At 43.7% G+C, this 21,594-nt stretch overlaps 1 protein-coding gene across 9 annotated transcripts; it reads right to left on the reverse strand.

Annotated features, from left to right (window-relative positions):
* Positions 1–3,144: 3,144 nt before the first annotated feature.
* CEP128 (centrosomal protein 128) lies at positions 3,145–19,121 on the reverse strand. Of its 9 annotated transcripts, none has more exons than XM_032963835.2 (25): positions 18,836–19,120; positions 15,758–15,947; positions 14,849–14,935; positions 14,584–14,713; positions 13,953–14,065; positions 13,263–13,354; positions 12,728–12,800; positions 12,237–12,353; positions 11,946–12,029; positions 11,775–11,849; positions 11,436–11,565; positions 11,076–11,224; positions 10,356–10,814; positions 9,532–9,791; positions 8,536–8,797; positions 8,103–8,267; positions 7,669–7,836; positions 7,089–7,148; positions 6,702–6,894; positions 6,321–6,370; positions 6,194–6,217; positions 5,995–6,072; positions 5,782–5,895; positions 5,398–5,503; positions 3,145–4,861 (listed from the first exon to the last, which is right to left on the reverse strand). In XM_032963835.2, exons 2-25 carry the CDS (start codon positions 15,902–15,904, stop codon positions 4,773–4,775), a joined length of 3,225 nt encoding a protein of 1,074 aa, XP_032819726.1. In that variant the 5' UTR covers positions 15,905–15,947; positions 18,836–19,120; the 3' UTR covers positions 3,145–4,772. The 9 variants fall into 9 exon arrangements, with proteins under 9 accessions (XP_032819726.1, XP_032819727.1, XP_032819725.1 ...); XM_032963836.2 differs by having other exon boundaries at positions 5,797–5,895; positions 15,758–15,952; XM_032963834.2 differs by having other exon boundaries at positions 15,758–15,952.
* Positions 19,122–21,594: the final 2,473 nt, after the last annotated feature.

Consider the following 21,594-nt stretch of genomic DNA (forward strand, 5'->3'; position numbering starts at 1 on the left):
TTGAAACATGTTTTATTTGCGGGGGGGGGGGGGGGCAGAGCTTTGTGACGTCATATTTGAGGGGGGGGTCTGACTTTTTGTGACGTTGTGTGACGAAGGGGTGGGGGGGGTCAAAAATCGTCCAAAATCGCGTGACGTCATTTATGGACGGCCCCTAGCCTTTGTCTTCCCATACTTACCCACAAGGCAGCTGGTGGGTGAACGGTAGTGTAGTGATAAACGCACTCCGCTACGAACCCGGCGACCCGAGTTCGATTCCTGTTCACGGCCAACATGAGTGATGATTATCTCAACCGGTCCTGGGCCCCACCTAGATCGACTCGGCCTCAAATAAGTACCTGGTGCGGTTGTGTAAACATCGCCACTCGAGAGACAAAGGCGGCCGAGCGTGGTGTTGGCCACCATCCTCCCGGCCTTCATAGGTGCTCGCTAACAGCACTTGCCCCAGTAGTCTGTCAAGGCTATGTGGGGGTTCTTTGTTACTTAACATGGGACCCACCAACGCTGAGGTGTAATTGGTGAAAACGCTGGCGTTACAATCCAGAAGTCCAATTCCATCTTCTAAAAATGGCAGTTTGAGTTTTATTTGGCGAGATGTTCACTTATTCGCCTGGTATACAGGAGGTCGTGGGTTCGACCCCAACTCTGACGCCTGCTGCTGTATATTTGGAGTTGCATGTTCTCCCCGTGGTCGCGTGGATTTTTCTCCGGGTCCTCCGGTTTTCCCCTCCACATTTAGGGACATACGTTTCGAGTATTCGGCTGCTATAATTTCCACATAGGTAATAAGCCACTTCGTTCAGCGATCATCTGTGGCCAGGTCGCTTCTGAAAAGGGGCTGTAAAGCTCAGTGGACCTTACCGAGTAAGATTTTTTTTTTATGTAGATGATCTGTAGTGCGTGCGCACAGCAACACCAAAAGACAAAAACATCAATATTTAAACAAGTGTAAGTTACTCACTTGCCACCGTCTCTCTTTCCACCCAGCAGTGTCAGAATCAGAATGTCTACTTCTACCGGAAGAATCCGATGAGCTGTAAAGCTTTTTTTTTACAACTCTCTCGTTGACGAGTATACCACAGTCGATCGGCAGGTCACAGCGTGTGGTGGAAGTAAGGTGTGTGCACACCCATCTCTTTCAACACGTCTAGTTAACATGAAAGAGTAGACCGGATACCCTCTCGAGTTTGTTTTCGTGGAGGTCCTTCCGCAAGCAGCAGCGTTGATCGACACTGGAAAATAAACCCCCGCTGTGAACTTACCCAAATTCAGCTTTGGTTCTCAGACCCGTATGACGGTGTATGTTGAATGTATTTCGCACCGTGCGTAGCCAAACGTGATAATCGGAGGTGCGGGGGAAGGTGAACAAACTAAACACAAAAAAGTCGTTCTCAAAAAATGAGTTTTCAATCTAGATCTAAAAGTGCATCGCTCCAGTGGCTTCCAAAAATCAGAAGAGCGTTCCAGACGGCCGCAGAAGCGCAACTGAAAGCCCGCGATACAATGTACTTCAATACCACTGGTGACATACGACACGAATATACCGCTCGAGATTATTTAGCTCCATCGTACACTACGAAATTTAATATTGGTTATTTTAAAACAATCAGATCCGCGCATACGACCTACCTACTGGACACATAAGCCATGAACCAAAAATTGGAACGAAAATGTAAAAGTGTGCGAAGAAGCATGCTTCAAAGAAGAACACATGCGGTGTGAATGAAACAATTAAAACTGTTAAGAAATGCAAGTTGGCTCAGACCAGACACATGGCTAGAAGGGAAGATGGGCAATAAGTGAAGAATAACCGAGCGGCAGCCAAGGAATGTATTATCACGGAGCAATGAAATTATCTCGTGTGCACGTTTGAGCTAGGTTACATGATAGCAGTGATAGCGACGTCTTGCGGACGTCTTCATCCAACAGTGGATAGACCAGTTTGTTTTTCATTAGCGGGTGTCCCCAATAATGGTTTGGTGACTTTTTAAACAGGATTTTTTTTTGTTTGAGAAAACTCTGGAAACCCAGAGATACATGCAATTAGGCTATAGGTTGTAAACAGAAAAGAACATCCCCGTGGAGGAACTCAATTATATACCCAAGAGATTTGGTGCATGAAATATTTCATAGCCGGCAAGATAATTGTAGACAAAACGCAGAAGCGGCTGTCACCGTTAGCCGTCTGGCTGATTGTTAAACCTCCCGTGCCAATTACTTCTCACAGGGATAACATTAGGTCATTACCCTTCATTTACATAAACCAAAGGTGGACTTGTCGGTCATTGTTGGCCGTCACCCGAGTACCAACACTGCATACTGTGACCTCTCAAATGAGCAATCACATTACACATTGCTCACCCCTGACTCCAGAGCACAGTTGTATAAACCGAGTGAAAGATTGATTTAATAATTTAAAATGTAATTTCAAACACGTAATAAGAGTCCTTTGCAGTGATCACATTTGCAAAGGTACTTTCCCTGAAGTCCCGGATAACTGAAGTGTCAAAACCAGAGCTAAATGTATTTTTTCACACGCGCATACCATATCACCACCTCTATATTCCGTAAACAAACGTGGTGCAAAATTGTAAATCAGCTGGGCTTGCTTGTTGGGTTGTGATATTGGGGGAGAAAACATGAAAAAAATATGTTTTATTGTAGCTGTCACTTCTCTTATCGCTTTCATAAAAGGGCCAGCTAAGGCTGCAATGGAAAGAGAAAATAATCCGCATCCAAGACGAATAATACTGCCTGCACAAGTGGCATACGATGGTTTGCATTACTTTACAAAATCATCCCATTACTACGTAGATATTTTAGAAATGTTTTTTGTTAATTTCCCTGTAATTATATAATGGCGACATTATCATAAAGGTTATACAAACTTGGCAAGCACCTTACTGGTGTAAAAATATGGTACACCATTAAATTAAATTCCCAATAAAATCCGTTATATAATACGCCTTGAAATCTTTAGAAATGGCCACAGAAAATACAATGTAGTTCATGTTTTTCAAAACAGTACTATACTATACAATATCACCCTCTAGTGGAGGTTAGTTTAGATTTGTGACTGCATTCCATGTTAACTGAATAACTTATAAACACGCTTATTTTATTATCTGGAGTAAACGGGGAAAATAAAACTTATCAGACATGTTTTATTACATACTGCATTGCACACAGGTCAAATGCCAAAACCTGACAAGCACGAGCGTTTTCTTTCAAACACTTCAATAAATATTTTCAAATGAACATTTTACAAAATTTGTATTGTAAAAAATCAGGGTCATATAAATAACACACTAGATTTAACAAAAAGAATACTTAATTTTGAAAGCACTCACCCATTTCACAGCAAACGTGATTTAAAAAAAAATACACAGCAGGAACACCAGGACCAGTAATCATCATCACAATAACAGCACATCACTAACTTTCCAAAATCATAATTCACATGAATTACAATTGCTGCTAACCTTTTGGTGCATCTTATGAATGCATCACTTAAAAGCTTGTCTGTAATGCCCGCTCATGCGCACATTCCAATTAACAGGTTTTTGAAATTACAATGGGGCTCCAGAGGCACGCGACTGCATGTAAAATAATGTAAATTATAATTGGTTAATTAAGTAAAAAGTGCCTGTCATCCGGAGTGGTAAAGATCATGTGATTCATGTCATTTTCGCTTAAGTTGTTTACAATGACATTGCAACACGGGAAAATGTTGTCAGAAAGTGAAATTCTAATTTAGCGAATACCACATGTGCATATCTAAATATTTATAAAAAGGGATGCGCTCTGGTTAATCAAGGCAGCATTAAGCTCATGTAAATATTGATTAATTTCACTATGATGCACCCACGAGTTGCTTTCTAACTTTTGTTCATTTGCGCGCGTTACAGGTTGCGTAATTGTTACTTTGATTGCAATATTTTCACAAGAGTTGATACACCAATTCAAACACTTTTGTGCATGGTGAAGAACTCTGATAACAAAAGTATGCGCTGTACCCTGGAAATCCAAATTACAGTTGTGTTGTTACATGATTACATTTATTTTGAGGTACAAACATTGTCTAATATCCTCAATGCTTTGACAAAAATGTAGTCTACACATACTGTGCTGTGTAAACAATGATTTTTTTTCCCCACACATCCGCATTGTATTATACAAATAATTTCTGTACAGCAGGATAATAAAAATGAAACACTTTTTAGCACCTGTTATTAACATAATGGCGTTCTCATGGATACCGATTAATTTGCCACGTTTCATTGCAATGAGAATATCACCGAATGGTAGATTTTTTTGTGTGTGAAGTAAATTCGAGCCAACACAGCCAACCTACAACCCATTATTAGCTCATTAATCTAGCAATGTGTACAGCACACGCATTTATCAGGAAAGTTCAAGTAAATACGCCGAGGGTTCATTTTACCCTTGCTTGTGTGATTGTAGAAAAACGCCTCCAGGAGATAATTGTTCACGGCCCGGCAGATGTGGATGCAACAAAGAAGTGCAGCTTATTTGTATGCTGCGTCTCCGCCTGGCATATCTGGCTGTGCACGTACTGTATGCAGACACGAGTCTCTTACAAAATGGGATCGCTTTAAATTACTTGCACAACCCACACATCTATGTTTGATGGATTAAACATATTTACACTTTTTATCATTACAAAAATAGAAGTTTGAATAAAAAATACTATATAATCATAAGTTTGACACAAACGTGACAATGAAAATATAAGTGCTTAGAGCATTAATTCATTTCTTCCGGACTTTTTGCTTCGAAGGTTGTTTTTCTTTAAGTGGCGACAATTTCAGATCCGGTGACGGCTTCCTATCTTGGCCACCTGTACAAAAACGCAGGTGATGTGTTACAAATGAGCACTGCTCCATTGCATTGCGTTTTTTTTTAGACAATTCAAAATTTTGCACGCAATCATGATTAAACCTAATATGCATGCCTTCCCCAATAAATATCTTTGCCTCCATGAGCAGAATTTCGTTTGAAAATAAATTACCATCGATATTTATAACAATTGGTACATTTCGTATTTGCTTCATTCTTGGAGCACGAAGGCACTGTATCAGGTGGATGCCGTCGACCAGTAGTGAGCAGTGCTGCTGTGGTTTTACTAATTTAGATAAGTTTCAGGGATCTTTAAGATGTTGCAAATTAGGACTGTGATACAGGCACCAAGCACCTAGCGTTTGTGAAAAAGCACGTATCTTTGGTTAATACAGCCGTAGTATTAGTACACCAGCTCGAATCGTGAACCTCTGGAACGAGAGGCAAACGTGCTACCGCTTGGCCATGAAACAAACAATTCACGTAACAAGTTGAATGATTACATGAGAAAACAAGGTCAGTTGCCAAGAGCACAACCTGCGTAGTCTGTAAGAGCCGAGCTGCTCAGAAAGCTTCCCCCCTCGTGCAAAGAGGACAGTGCCGACAGTCTTGATGCGCGGAGGGATGCATCAAATTCCTGTTCCTGCAGAACCAAGGGGGGAGGGAACAAAGCTACCGATCTAAACTCACGACGAGTCAAATATTCATTGCTTCCATAATAACCATAGTTTGTAATCGTCCAAGCTTTAAAAATATAAAGATTGATAATGTAAAAAAAATATTAGTGTTTTCGGCCAATAGCGATATGCCCATAGTATGTAAAAGGATGTATGTAAAAGGATGTAAACATTTCCTGTAGCTTAAAATAAAATAGGAAGAGCAGGCAGTTAGCTAAGCAGACGTGCAGCGGTTAGTCGGTACCCGGTACTCTTCAACCTTGCGTTTTGACTCATCCAACTGGTGCTGCAGAAAACCCAGAGACTCTCGATATTTGGAGTATCGTTCCTGAATTCTGTTCTGCTCTTGGTGAGATTCCTGGTTGAACAAACATATACGGTGAGAAAGCCCGCTTAATTCGGGGCATAAGACTGAATGATATATTCTAACACAATGCTCCAAAATTCAATCGCATACTTCCAAGTCCTTGAGTCCCTCAAGAACCTCCAATTTCTCTGGAACAGACTCCAAGTGATCCAATGCTACCCGTGTACTCTGATAAAAAAAAGATATTTGACAAGAAACATAAAAGGCATAATTTGAAAGCAGATAATTTTAAACGTCTTTCAAATATGGCAGTTGTTTTTATTTTATAAGTTGTGATAAAAGTACTCACGATTTCCAGGTCTGCTATTCGATCCTGTGAATATGACAGAATACAATAGTCAGAGAACTTGTGCTCAAGTGTTGTGCATATTAAATTAAATGTAACTGTATTAAGTTAAAGTAAACTTGACAATTACCTGTAGAACACGGACTTCTTCATCCCTTTTTCTGTTTTTCTCCAATAGATCTTAAAAGAGGAATTTGCACACGTCACTTATTTGATGGACAGAATCACAGAAAGTACTGCAGTTATTATTTGTTGCAGGTTTGATAAAATGAGTGTGAGAAAACGAATGGCCTAAGTTGCACCATAAGACTCAACCACCTACTGTCAAAAACGTTATCCTACAGATGTGCAAGACAGGGTGTTTTAAGAGCATTATAAACATTACATCCATTTAGAGTGTACTTTTCGGGAGGGTGGGAGGAGAAAAACTGGCGATAAATTTTAAACGCAAGGTGCCGGGACAACGTGTGCGCTGGCATAATCTGTTTATTAACACCTGCCGCCCCCGTACCTCTTTTCTCTCGGTGGATCTCGGCGAGCAATTTCTCTTGCTTGGTGAGCTGCTCCATGTAGAGCTGCCGCTCGGCATCTTTACCCTGGGCCGCCCCCCTCAGCTGCTCGCGCACTTGCTGGAACTGCCGTCGGAGACGCTGCTCCTTTTCCATGTGTTCCGTCAGCTCCTCCCGCACCCACTGCAGCTTGGCCTACGCCCACGAAAAGCCGCATGAGCAGCGACTTTGGCGAGTACGTATGACGTAATGAAATTACACTGATGGGAGAATGACACGGGAGTAATCTTAAGTACTGTTTTAATTGCAATATAAACCGTTACAACCAAACGAATCCACAAGTACAAGTCGTAACATAAGACAAACATTGCTAATACAACACGACTCACCTTCATTTCTGCTGACCACCTATGAGGGTCTCTTGGTAGTTCATCATGTTTTGCCAATACCTGCGTGCATAAATAAAACAAATAAGACCAGCTTGTGATGGATCCTCAAAAGTTACAATTCAACTATCTAAATGGGAAGTGTTTACAGGTTTAACATTTCAATTGTATCAAACATGTGTGCAATATGATTGCGATGCCATATCTATTCAATGTAATAAGGTGAAGGTGTGGTTACTTGCTCACACCACTACTGGGAGAAGAAACTCCACTCGCAGGAAATTGAGAGAGCACCTCTGGATCGTATTGGGCCTGGTCTTCCACTCTAGCCAAATGTCTTAGAAGAGATGGAAGTACCTCACCACATGTAATGTGCTAATCGAACTGCAGTGAGCCTAATTATACTACTGGGTGGACAAAGGTCAGGGGATTTAAGAAACCTGCCCACCGTTCCAACTGCCACACCGGGAGATTGAATGGAACTGCTGAGCTTTAGATTGCAAGTCGAGTGATCTCCTCCATCTTTATATATAATACGCTCGTGTTTCTTTTGTTTATTTTGCTTTCATTTGTTTTGTTTAACCTGAGCAGCGTCCTTGGAGACGATTTCACAAAGGGCCACAATCTCTTTGCCGACAGCACCCAGGACAGATTCGAGTTCGGTCTCCAATCCGGCAACCCGCTCGCCCAGACGGCACGTCTCCTCCTCCAGCTGCTGTTCACGCTCCCCACGGCTGGCCGCCAGCTCGCTCTGCCGAGCAAAATTGGCACGCACGCACAGATCACACATGCGCACACACAAGTAATCCCCCAATCCACACCAGCGTCAAGGCACCAACGAGAGAATGGAGCTGGCGCGCAGGGACCTAACACATTAATCACAGACAACGCAGCAACAGTTTTGCGCTTTGTAGGTTCATTTTAATACATGTCGCCATTCAACGGCTGCCATTCCAGACAAATTGAAAACACGTATTCACAATAAATGTCTGTATTAAACACAGGCATGAAACGGACCTTCTTCTCCAGGTCCTGGCGCACAGTCTGGTATTTGCGACGAAAACGAGAAAGCTCTTCCTCACGCTGGCCGAGCTCCGAGGTCAGACGGTCACACTCCACCTTCATCTTGTCCATCCGTGCACGCACAGACTTGGCTGAACTCTTTTCCCCCACAAGCTCTGCCTGAGATGAAAGAAATACGTTACTGAAAAATGACTGACACACAAAAAGACAAACGGCTGAAGCGCTGACGTAAAAATCTGGCCTGACCGAGTAGTAGCCTTGTGGTTGGTCAGCATGTTCGGCATTAAGTAAAATTGTACAACACAGACAGTGGTATTCCCAAAGCAAACTGATACTTTGTGGCATTATAATGGAGAAAAAAAAGTGTTAGTAGACAAAGAGAAGCATTTCTAATAGACGCTGCGCTTGACAGATGATAAATGTGCACCTTGAGGCTCTCAATGTGGTTTTCCAGCTGGGCAAGCTCCTGCCTGTTAACATGCGCTGCCTTCTGGGTGCTGGCCTCATGCTGGGTGGCAGCCACTTGCGCCTCAATCCTCAGCCCTTCAGCCTCACGGTGGTGCGTGTCCCTCTCCAGTGCAAGTTGGCGCTCAAGCTGCGTGACCTCAGCCTGCGCTTTTGCCGTCTCCTCCCGAGATTCCACCAGCCGTGTGCGGAGCTCCTTGCCCAGACGTTCCTCCTCAGTCAACCTACAGCATTGGGTCGGAAACCGTTTCCTTACCGAAGGCTGAATAGGAATTTCCAATATTTTTATCCAGTTACCGCATGTTAACCCCCAGTCACTTCTGTCACTGCTAGAGGCCCTTGCAGTGATGTAAGCGACTAAACTTAGAAGTGACAAAACTTATAAATGCGGTATTCATCATCAGCCACAATCAATTCACTGGTGAATGAAGATCTAACCAAGCTGTTTTCTCACAATCACGCAATGTAAAATACATCGTTGCCAAGTCCAAAATATTCCCTTCTAGTACCCAATTGGTGCAGCCAAGATACTTGTATTGATGAATAAATATAATTGCGGGCCATTGCCACGTGATAGCGCTCAAAGCGACAGGCTATATGACGTGCAGCTACATGCTGTATCTGGCCATAGGTTCCCCACGCCTGACTGAAAACAACGTAGAATTCACAAGCAATAAAATGTATTTTATCAAGTATTATTGCTTTCAACCGCAAAATCAGGTGGATGTCACTAAAGGTTATATCACTTGTGTTTAATGCCTTCAGAAAGAAAAAAAAGCAATGCCACTTCTCAATTGTTAACACAGTTTAATGTGAAGACCATTTCATGCCATATCAATTTGAAACCATAACAGTGGGTGTCGGACAAACTCAATATTAAAGTATATTTCACGACGAGTTCAATGTCTCGCCATCCCGAAATCTTCCGGAAACGCCTTCAAAAAGGCAGTTTTCTCACCTGGCCGCAATCTCCGCTCGCTGCAAGCCCTGATCGCGGAGCTCCTTCTGCAGCTGCAGCGAGGCCTGGCGGTCGCGCTCGTGCTGTGAGCTCAGCACGGCAATCTCCTCCTCGAGACGCCGATTCTCCTCCCGGAGCTGCTCTGCCTGCAAGCCTCGGCGCTGTGTCTCCACCTCCAGTCTCTCCGTCCGCTCGCGAGACTCGCCCAGCTCACGCTCCAATTCCGAACGCAGTAGGCGCAGCTCTCCCAGGTCAGAGTCCTCAAAACCAGAATATAATGTAACAGGTACAAGTTGCAACCCTGCAATTCCTTACTCATGGCACTGCTGACAGAAGGGTCTCCCCGATAGTGGGAGCTCTAGAGAGCCCCTCGAGGGATATTTTGTCTACTCTTCCATGCTGGCCACCACATTTTACTCCATCTGATGGACTGTGGTGTACCCAGATGGGAGATCAAACCAACTGCCTTTGGGTTGCAAATCCAGTGTAACAACCATTACACCCCATGGCAGAATCTCCAAAACCAGGATGCAGCATAAATAACTTAAACTTTGTCAAATGGTGGTTGTGTTTTTCTTTATAGATTTGTTTGGCGTTTTGTATATTAATTTAAAGCCAGGACTTCATTGAAAGAGACTCCTGGTCTAATGGGTTCTTATGAAATTATTCAGATCTACCTTCTTTCATGTGCCCTGTACAAGTGAAAGAAAACATGCAACAGAAAATAGGTTTTTAACAATGTTCAGAGGAATGTAATCATCGCAATTTTAGCCTATTAGTTATTTTCATCACGCACACAACATGTCGTATAGCTGATCAATCACCTTGCGGCGGATGATTTCCTCCTGCTGGGCTCGTTTGGCCAGCACATCGTCCAGCTCCCTCTTGAGTCCGTCCACTCTCTGCGACCCGGTCACCAACTGCGAGCGAAGGACTTCACTTTCCTTCTCCAGCTGCCCGCTCTTTTCTGTTGCGCGCGTCACAACCTCCTTCTGCTTGTCCAGCTCGCGCTCCAAAGACCGGCACTTTCCCTTCCACTGGCGCAGAGACTCCTGCGCTTTTTGCCTCAGCTCGTCACGACGCCGCTCCACCTCGGACAGCTGTTGGTCCGTCTGGCGAAGCTGCACCTGATGGCTCTCGATGTCCCGGGACAATTCCTCAGCATGAACCTCAGCCCGCCGCCTCTCGCGTTCGCACACCTCGTACTGGCCTTGCAGCTGCTTCAGCTGCTCCAGCATGCGCAGAGTGTGTCTCTCGCGCTTGTCCACATCGGCCGACAGCAGCTGCCAAAGCGTACAATGTAATATAACTCAGGATTGTAAATTTTAATATAAATTGTTCTGTTAAGCTGTAAAAAGAAACTTGTACGAGCCAACACATATTTAGAGATATTAAACTTGGAAAGCTCTTACATTGACAAGAAAATTTGCACACATCAACCTACACTAAGTTGCACGAGAACTTTAATGTAGACGTTACAACCAGTTTAATCATATATCATATCAAAGTACATGACTTTTTTTTACTGGACCAGAGTAATTTACCTCTACATGAGCTGTGAGCTTTGCAATCTCTTTCTCTTTCTTCTGCAGAGTATGTTTTAATTCATCCATCTCAGTGAGTACAGCACTGCGATTAAGTTGTGCTTTCAGTTCCAAAACTTGTCGCTCCAGATCCTTTTTCTCCCTCTCCACTTGGATATCCGACACAAAAGAATAATTCAAAAATATAGCCTGTTAGGAGGTGCATTCTACAATTGCAAGCACGCACAGCTTAGAGTATATAAATTGACCAATTAAAAAGCACATTTCACATATGGGCAAAAAGACATTCATGAACAAAGCCACCATATGGAAATTTCCTCTCGGAGCCCATTGCTCAAGTGGAGACAAAAAAGGAATTACCAGCCCGGAGCGAGCTCGTGTCTTCCTCTTCGGTTCGGCGAACCTTTTGCAAGGACACTTGGGAAATCTGGTGCTGCAACCCTGCCCTCTCCTCCTCGGCTCGTCGCAGCTGCAAGCGCAGCTCATCAATCTGAAGCCAGGCAAGGCACAACCACCGACGCAAGGTAATAAAACTTCCACATTCTTATGGCACTGTTTTTAAAGATAACATTTATCTTGTTTTTCAAGTACAAAACGGTTTCTTTACAATATTATTATTTCAGGTAAACATGTTGGGGCTCTTCATTTATTACTCTGAATATAAAGCCAAACTGCATTCTATTGCATCATCAAACAAACCTGTTGGAAGAGGGCATCTCGGCCACCCTCCGACTGATCCAACTTGCGACGCAACCGCTCAAGGTCTTGCTCAAGCTTTAGAGAGATACATTTGAAATGTTAAAAACACTACGTCGACAATATAACATTCCTCATAAGATTGATTTAGGATTCAAAGAGCCCTATGCTTACTTGAAGTTTTTCAGACTCAGTCTTGAGCATCTTGGTTTTCATTAGTGACTCGGCTTCAGATTTGGCTTCTTTTTTTAAGAGTACCTGCCAGCCAGCCAGCACCGCACAACATATTTTATATTTTCATTACAGTAATGTACATATGCACAAAAAATTGGGAACGTGCATTACTGTGTTAACATATTTATTCCTAATACAAATGCATGAACCCGTCCAGCGAAGCAGCACGGGGTATTATTTCAAAATAGTCTGAAATGGGTTTACAATAAACGACTTAAGGTAAATCCATGCCTCCTGTAGACTTGATGACAATTGCCCAAGTTGGTCCTGCTTGCGCTCCATCAACTCCCTTTCTATTCGCATCTCCCGTTCCATCTCCTGGAGCCGGCGTTCCACACGATCGGAACTCTGCAAATTCCCACGAGGAAACAAAGTGACCATTTCACCAAACAAATACCACACCATCTACCAATTAACCCAAGTGCAAGTTTACATATGGGGCACGCCAAAAATATAACGAAACTGTTAAATGATCTAAAAAAGTGTCAAGTGCTACATTTTCATGTTGAATTATCAGAAACTCAAATGTGTAGTATACTTACACAGCTCCCTGTTGCAGCATGAAAGCAAAATGACATTATTCAGTAAATTGTGTTTGTATATATTTAACCACCGTGTGCACAATTACATACACAAATGTGCATTTACACATATTAAGTTACTAAAGACTTGAATTAAAGTATCTACATTGTTTAAGTGGATACATGATTGGTGGAACATACACCATCTCTGCTCCTTGAATCATGAAGGCTCTCCGAAAGGTCCTGCATAGCTCGCCTGGTATCAACCTCTACCCTGAAAAAGGGGTTCACGCACAGGAAAATAAAATCAGTGTGAATGTGACCCAAAAATTCACCTTCAGTGTTGTGTTCCCATCTTGTGCAAGTGGTCTGAAAATACATTGCACATTGGTTTTATAACGACATAATTAATAGCTAAATAAATAGCTCTCCGGGGTCCTTTCGAGTTGTTAGACGTGCGAGTTATTGCGCACGTCTGACATTTCGCTCCTCCGGCTGGGAGCTTCATCAGGTACCAAATAAAATGCAGTTTCTTTCAGTTCCTCAGTTTCTAAAGAACCTTCCAGCACATGGAGTAAAGTCTGTTATCGTGCCGTGTAACACACGGTACAACCCAAAAACACATCAGAGAGCTATATAGCACAACCGCGAAAACCTACGCAGTAGTACCATAATAAATGACCAAACTTGCAAAAATGTAATCAGAAATAGTTATCATGTATCAAAACATCTGTACCTGTTCCGGCGATCTATTTCCCTGTCCAAATCATCACCAATCCGCATTTGGTCGCTCGTGAGATCTCGTAAAGACTGGTGTACTCTGTGCAACTAAATGAGAAATAACAAAATGAGACGAAAGATGAGTTTATATATTTCAAACAAGTTTATGTTCTTAATATATTATACTTTTTTTGAAAAAAAAATCATAATAAACCATCAATTGCTAAAGTATGGAATTGATAATCAAATCCAGGTTAACTTAAGTAGAGGTTGAACGTTCAAACTGCACAGTGGGTTCAAATGTGATTGGTCAGCGGCAGCCATAATAAAATAACAAGAGGCAGGGCTTATCAGTTACCGCATAGTATGTTAAAACAAAGACACGTGCAGGGCAGGATTTTTACCATTAGACATTTCGATGTACGGTACCAATAATTTTTTCTCGCTTTTCTGCGTTCAATTATGATATCAATAGAAACAAAATTAAATGCCCTAAACATGCTCTCCGATGTGTTTGAGTTGTACTGCATGTTGTCTGGCAAGAAGCTCCGAGCACTTGGGAGTGCAATGTCGGACATCGTGCCAGCAACATGCAGTACAACCCAAAAACACATCAAACACATTATACACCACAACTGCAGAAACACACAGTAAAAACCCAAAAAAGGATTCATTAGCCTCAATGAGTGGAAGCCAAAGCACACACCTGGCTTCGAGGGATGGCCTCATCTGCAAACCGCACGACAGATCTTGATCTCCTGTGCCGTGTGGGACTACCATAATTCCTGAGTGGCGAGGTTGGCCGATACTGCCGGCCCTCTGAAGAACATTACACATATTTACATAAACAGTGAGGCTTTTTTTTATCAGTTCATAATACCTGCTCTGAAATTGGATTTAGAAGCATGGTCATTAACAAGTACACAAAAAAGTATGGATGCATGCTTGAAATTACATTGATAAACAGAAAGCAGAACACAAATATTAGAGGATATACACATGTAAACGACAACATTGAAACTTTCAAGAACTTTCAAGAAAAGAAAAGTAAGTGGGCTTCGGCAAAACGTTACTAGAAGAGATGGCAGATGGTCAAGAATAATGACAGAGTGGCAGTCAAGGTACGTAACACATCCAGAACAAGAGGAGATGAACCAATGAAATCAGCTTGTGTACATGTGCTTGTTGGATTATTACATCGCAAGATCATGAGAGACGGCAGCAGCTTGTAGAGGTCTTCATCCAGCATTGGATTGACCAAGGCTGATGACGAAGTGAGTATAGGTCCATGAAATATATTAATTTCAACGCAATAATGAATATTACAGGTCTTTTACCCCTTCCGTTGGTGTCATCCAGATCACTCGCATGAAGAGAATGCAGTGTAGATGCCCCCCGTACTCCTGCACTCCGACTCAGTCTCTGGCTTCTCAGATCCTCCAATGACTGTTCTAGATTGTCACGCAACTAAATTTTGGAACACAACATCATACGTGTGGGTGCAAGTATTCACAATAAAATGTTAATTAATAAAATATATGACAAAACACACCTTTTTAATAAACTTTTTGAGCAAAGAGTTGGCAGCAAATTTAAACTCACTCTAGACATGGCTTCTGTTTGGTCGCCTGTGTAGTCCCTGTATTGGCCCAGCAGGCTGTCCACACTTCGAAGATTACGATTTGTATCCTAAAAAGCAAAAATTTGCTGAAGTTATTTACGAAAATATAAAATCCTGTCATAATCAAAACAACGAACGCAATCTTCATACATTAAATGTTTTTTTGTTTTAAAAGCTAATTAGTGTAATGATAAAAGTACATCCATAACTGATCTATACAAAAAAGCACAACTCAAGCAAGAATAGTATTTTAATATATGAAGCTTGCCTGTGATTTAAAAAAAATGTTTTTATTATTTCTTTACACGATAGGTCAAAAGTGTCTCTCTCCAATTCCCCAACTTTCAAATGAGCTTTAACCCATCAACCTCAAGTCATGATTTGTTAATGGAGTATATTATATGCAAAGTTTACGGTGGCCTGGTAGAGAACTGATGGTAGAACACAGGCATGTAAGAATTCACCCACCACTTGATTTTTGTTATATATATGTTTACATATTTTTCCCAATTGTGCCATCAGCCTCATCATGAGAGGGAAAAGGCTTTCGGAACCCTCACAGAACAGAAAAGGTCTGCACGGAATGAAAAAAAACATTTCAAATTACACTAGGGGGCAGCACTTTCCTACTTGCTATTTTCAATTCAGCTGTAATTTAGCCTTGGACATGGCCTGGATTTGAACCCAACTTTATTAGCTCAGCGGTCTGACCTGAGCCACCTCCATTCACAGATCAATTTGTTATCTTGTATTATCTTGTATATTCCATCATCATTTGCCCTTAACATTTGTACAATTTGCATACATTTAAAACGTCGGGTTTAACGTGCACAATTCGATGCACGTTGCGAGTGGAAATTAACCGATGGATCGTTGGCCGTTTAGAAAACCTGCAAGGTGCTGGCGAGGGTGTTGATCTTGCGGGCGATGCCATCTCCGGCGCCCGGGTGGCGCCTCGTGTGCCGGCGGCCATCTCGAGGAGGTGGGGCGCCTTGTTGTAAGTCGCTGCTCTCCGACTCTCCCGATGAGTCATCCATTTACGCTCTCCATGTGCCACTCACTCCTGTATTGCAGCCCTGCCTGCACTTAAAGTCACACACGTACGCGAGTCACAAAATGTTAGGGAGTCATTTCTATATCGTCAGCCATGATCATCATCAGCCATGATCAAACCATGGCTGATAATGAAAGCCGTTTCAATCTCGAATGATCCTGCAATATATTTTTTTGTTTTTACACATTTAACCAAGCTGGTCAGTTCTAGTTGGTGAAGTGAGCACATTTTGTCCCGCCTCTTACCGAATACTTGATTGGCATGGGTGCCCCTATCCAATATAGCTCCTCAGATCTTCAAGGCTCTCAGAATTATTCACAAACATCAAGGCAGTGCCCCATTTAGGTAGTCTTTCAACAACCCTTTGCCAATTTAACACTGGAGCAAGGCCTCTCGTCGCAGCGTCAGGATTGTTTGACCATACTTCACCATTTTGGCTATTACAGGTCGAAAGTTAGGGGCCTCAGCACCGGTTCGGATATCACTCACCAACAATGTTATCCATGACCTGGAATCATACCCTGGTGACTTCCACTTTTTAAAATGGGTCCAGGATATGTACTTTTTAAAACGTATGAATTGGGAAAAATCAGATAACTTCATTGTGACCTAGCCAATAAAAGTGCAGTGTATTTATGTTTTGTATCGCAATACAATAATTTCTGAGAATATTGAATCGCATATGGTAGATGTAACGTTTCGATTTAAAGCTTTCGTGACTGCAAGGATTCATCTTCTTTGGTTCTTTCGGTAAAGTCACGTAGAATGAGAATAAAATAATAAATTGATAAAATAACACAATAATATTCTCACGACGTTTCGGCCACAACACAAGCGGCCTTCATCAGGTGAAGGGACGAGACTGTCTGGTAGGACAGCGCTGGAGTGAACGTGGCTTTTTTCACTCCAGCGCTGTCCTACCAGACAGTTTCGTCCCTTCACCTGATGAAGGCCGCTTGTGTTGTGGCCGAAACGTCGTGAGAATATTATTGTGTTATTTTATCAATTTATTATTTTATTCTCATTCTACGTGACTTTACCGAAAGAACCAAAGAAGATAGATGTAACGTGTCAAGATAATGTCTATCCGATTACCCCTACCAACTTGCATAATGCGCTCAGGCTAATGAAAAGTTGTCTCAAGATATATAATCGTATTTCAACTGCAATGCACAGTGAAGCTAACTTTCCGAATTCCCACGCAGTGTCAAGCGCATTACAAACTTTCACGCCGCTAATCGACACATCAACCTATCAGCCACAAGACGGCGCTAAAGCAGGAAGCAAACGATGTAAGCACGCGCCCCAACGGTTTAACACTCCACACCAAGGCTAAATTGAGTGGGCACTTTAAATGCATTCCAAGAATAATTCCAAGTACACTGCCCTGCCAAATTGCACTATAAAACGTAATATTCCTTTGTGTATTTCGAACCCGTGTGCTTGCGCTTTTCCAAGATCTCTCGTGGAATCTCTCGTCTCAATGGGCAGATACATGACATTGTATAGGGTGGTCCATATGTCTTGTGACCCCCCCATTTAAATTTTCTATAAGACGTCATAAAACATTTTAAATGTTTATTTAAAACATTTACTGAATGTGCAAAGGAAAAACAGCGGAAGGGGTCAATTAATTAGGGTGTGGGGGGGTCACAATACATCTGGACCACCCTGTACAATTACTGTATAAAGTCTCCGCTCCCCATCCGCCCAATTCATTGGGACCAAAGCGGAACCGAGTGGACACTCATGTCGACACTAGCCCACAACAGTTCCTCTTTAAGCTCAACGTGACAATGCAGTACAGTGGATGCATCGTATAAAGTAACAAAAACTACATTCCGACCATTCTCAATCCCCCAAATTAGGAAGAAGTTTCCCCACGCCATGTAGATTGGTGGGGGGGGGTCAATGTTTACCATTACTCCACCACACGTTGTGGGGGGGTAGAGTGGGTGGGATGGGGGAGGGTTAGGACCGGTGTCTAATATCACGTACCACTCATGTATCTTACCTCAGAGCTAAAAACTCCTAAGGCATGTATGTATGCACGATAAGCAGCACATGTGCATTTAAGCGCGTGTGTGTGCATTAGTATGACAATCACAACAGCGCGCTGTAAAGACAGTCGACGTGAATTGTAATCGAGACGACTAACATCGGTCGTTATATTAACCGCGACCCAACCACCACCTTCACCGACGCAACAGTGACCAGAGGTGAGGCCTTTAAAACACGATAGATTGACAAAAGGGCCGTAAAGTAATTACGTGTAATAATTTACGAACTGTTTGTGCACGGCGTACGCTCAAATGCATGCTCCGACGGTACGTAGGTCCGGTGTTACTCTGTCTGACCACAAGGCCACAGCTCGCTCTTACGCCCGCATTTTAAAGTTTCTATATCAGCGTGAACACTAACGACACTGTCACATGATGATAACAACAATTTTTTAAAAAAAAACGTGCGCCAAAAAAAATAACAACAGGGAATTAACGAGTCGACAAATCGCCTCACAAGGCGGCAACATTTTAACCGTGGTTCACACGCCTCGGATTATAAACAATCGATAACACGACCGAATTCTTGGACGCTTCAAACGAGCCGTTTAACGCACTAACTTACCAGTAACTTAGCCGATGTATAAGATGATTTATGTGGAGCCAACATCGATTTGACAACTTGACCCTTCACGGCACTCGCCGACGCTTCTTAACACCGACGCCTTTTGAGTTGCCGGCGAATTGAATGAATGAACGAACGAACGAACGACCGACCGACCGACCAAATACACACGAACGAATGACCCCAGAGTTTTTTTTTACGGTAAAAAAAACCCGGGCGAGGCGAACCCAAGTCGAAAAGCTCGTTATGAATCAGCGTTGAGTGTCGACGCGACGTGGATTTAACTCACCTCCACGGCACCGAAGGGGAACAGCCCCGCCGCGTCCCGCCACTGCGAGCCACAACGCGCGCCACCTCCTCCACAAAGCGACGACGGACGACAACCCGACCAGCGCAGGCGAGGGTTTTGACGGGGGATTAACGAAATAATAAATATAAGCCCAACCCAACGACGACTGCTGTGAAAGCGCGCGCGCGCTCCCGCGAGCAACGGAGGCGGCTGGGGGAGCTGCACGCGTGCCGACAGAGCCGAACGAGCGGCTTGAAATGGCCGCCGTTGGCAGGCGAAGGACCCCGCGGACCACCCCCCCGCCCCCCCTGCCCCGCAGCCTCGGGGGTGGCCTCGGCGCCGCTGCCGCCGCCGCCGCTGCGTTTCGCGGGCCCGGCGCCCGCGAAACCCCCCCCACACACCCCACACACACACACCCCACACACACACACCCCACACACCCCACACCCCACACACCCCACACCCCACACACCCCACACCCCACACACCCCACACCCCACACCCCACACACCCCACACCCCACACACCCCACACCCCACACACCCCACACCCCACACACCCCACACCCCACACACCCCACACCCCACACACACACACCCCACACACACACACCCCACACACACACACCCCACACACCCCACACCCCACACAATCCCCCCAACACCCCCCCCACACACACCCCACACAACCCACACACACCCCACAACCCCCCCACAACCCCCCCCCACACCCCCCCCCACACCCCCCCCCACACCCCCCCCCCACACACCCCCCCCACACACCCCCCCCAACAACCCCCCCAACAACCCCCCCAACACCCCCCCACACACCCCCCCACACCCCCCCACACACCCCCCCACAGCCCCCCCCCACAACCCCCCCACCCCCCCCGCGTGGTGGATCCCAGCCCCGCCCTCGCCCACAACGAAACTTGCAAAGCAAATAGCAACACGCGCGCTAGCGCAAATAACAAAAAAAAACCCATATATACACTCGGTGTTTATCCTTAATAGAGGTTCTGGGGGGGGGGGGTTAGATCGCGTAAGTATGTAAATGTGTCGGTGTTTAAATAGCGAAATGCTATAATTCACATTTGTGTTGTGTGTGGGTTTTTTGTGTGTTCAGCTTTATACCAAAATGTTTGTAATTTGGTCATTATTTTGGTTGATGCTGCAAGTGGTGTTATGTACTTAGGCCCCCCCCGCCCCATACATAGCCAACGTTGAGCCACTGTAGGTTGGCTGTGCATGTGAATGGTTGAACCCGTTGGCATTTCTTAACCCCCCACTTAACAGTGCCCTACAATATTGCAGACCAATCCAGATCGTATTGGCCATCCCGTGCCCTTATAAATCTCAACGTTCATCCCACAAAGTCCCATCACAAATGAGTAACACAAATGGACAAAACAATTGCCCGTATTTAAAACCTGAAAAACTCAATTTCCCTGCACAAGAATTCGGCTAAACCGTATGGGTTGACACGGTATGCCTTTGGCCCAATGTTGGGCCCAGCTGTGGGTGCAGGGTTTGGTGGTACATGTTGTTTATGTCGTTTATTGTGAAAATTCGGTCACAGTCCCTATGATCACTGTTACATTGCTTTTATGGCTTTATTTTGGTGATTTCGAAAAGTTTTTTGGTTTGAGCCATGTTTGTTTGTTGTAGTACGGAGTTAGACTGATGGCCTTAATCTAAGTTGTCTTGTGGTTGTTGTTGTTTGACTTGCATCCCACTGGGATTTTTGCACACAGCGTTGGTGTACGGTGCTTTTTCTGGAATATTTTGCTGTCTTTTTTTTATTTTCTGTTTGCACAGTCACATAGTCACTTTTAAGATGTTTTCTTGTTCATGTTTTTGTTTGTTGCCGTTGCAACCGATTCAAGAGCCGAATGGCTCACAGGGCTATACAGGACCAAATACATGAAAACTGAAAAACTGCAAGCACAATTATTGTAACAAAAAAACCTCAATGTATGTTGAACTTATTTCGCACCTTACCTAGCCAACCGTGCTAATCGGCGACGTTTCAGGCAATGGTCCTTCATATCACATTGTCGATTCGCTACCTGACGAAGGTAAGCTGCTGAGCAGAATTCGATCAATACTTTGTCATGTATAAATTATATCGTAAATATTCGGCAAATACTGCCTTAACAAAATACTTTTTAAGGCGACTGTTATTGACGAAGTGACTTTTTGGTTATATGTGCACCACTTCCAACTCCGTATCACCACGTGCTATAATTAGTATAGTATTGTATAATACCCGTTAAACTTTTGCGAATCGATTAATATCGTGATTCAACTCAAGGATCTATGTTTTTTTAGTTTTTTTATTGTGGCTAAATGTGGTGGCCACTAGTGGTTGCAGGGGTCATTTTAAATCAAAAGTTGAGGCGTATCATCGTACAATCCGCAGAACACGATACAATTAGAGACACTATCGTTGGATTCTAATCCACACCCCAATTCTCTTACTTCCAAAAACAATCACCTCTGGAGATTCAAATGACATTCACTGGTGGCCGCTACAATTTTTTGTACAAGAGAATGACCTAGCAGCGTCAGTAAACGCATCCCGTCATCCGTTTATCCACGGACAAGTTATCCCAAGTGATCTCCGGGAAAGACGTAATTTTTCCAATTTATCCTCATCAAAAAAAATGTCAAGCTATTATTTTGACGCTCCCTCCGTTTCAAGTGAATGCCGCACACCAACTCTGCATATAACCCAGGCACATTAATTCATAGGTCGTC

The sequence above is a fragment of the Petromyzon marinus genome, chromosome 31 (assembly GCF_048934315.1).
Source record: "Petromyzon marinus isolate PM22_M1 ecotype Great Lakes invasive population chromosome 31, UKy_Petmar_22M1.pri1.0, whole genome shotgun sequence".
In the NCBI taxonomy this organism is placed as follows: Eukaryota; Metazoa; Chordata; class Hyperoartia; order Petromyzontiformes; family Petromyzontidae; genus Petromyzon; species Petromyzon marinus.

What these genes read in the sequence shown, in the direction of transcription:
- CEP128 (XM_032963835.2), bottom strand. Translation starts at nt 15,904, where the DNA reads ATGGATGACTCATCGGGAGAGTCGGAGAGCAGCGACTTACAACAAGGC. An exon ending in GATCCACCGAGAGAAAAGAG is followed by an intron (nt 6,371 to 6,701) that starts GTACGGGGGCGG and finishes TCCTCTTTTAAG; the next exon opens with ATCTATTGGAGAAAAACAGA. An exon ending in GGCTCTTACAGACTACGCAG is followed by an intron (nt 4,862 to 5,397) that starts GTTGTGCTCTTG and finishes GTTTTTGTACAG; the next exon opens with GTGGCCAAGATAGGAAGCCG.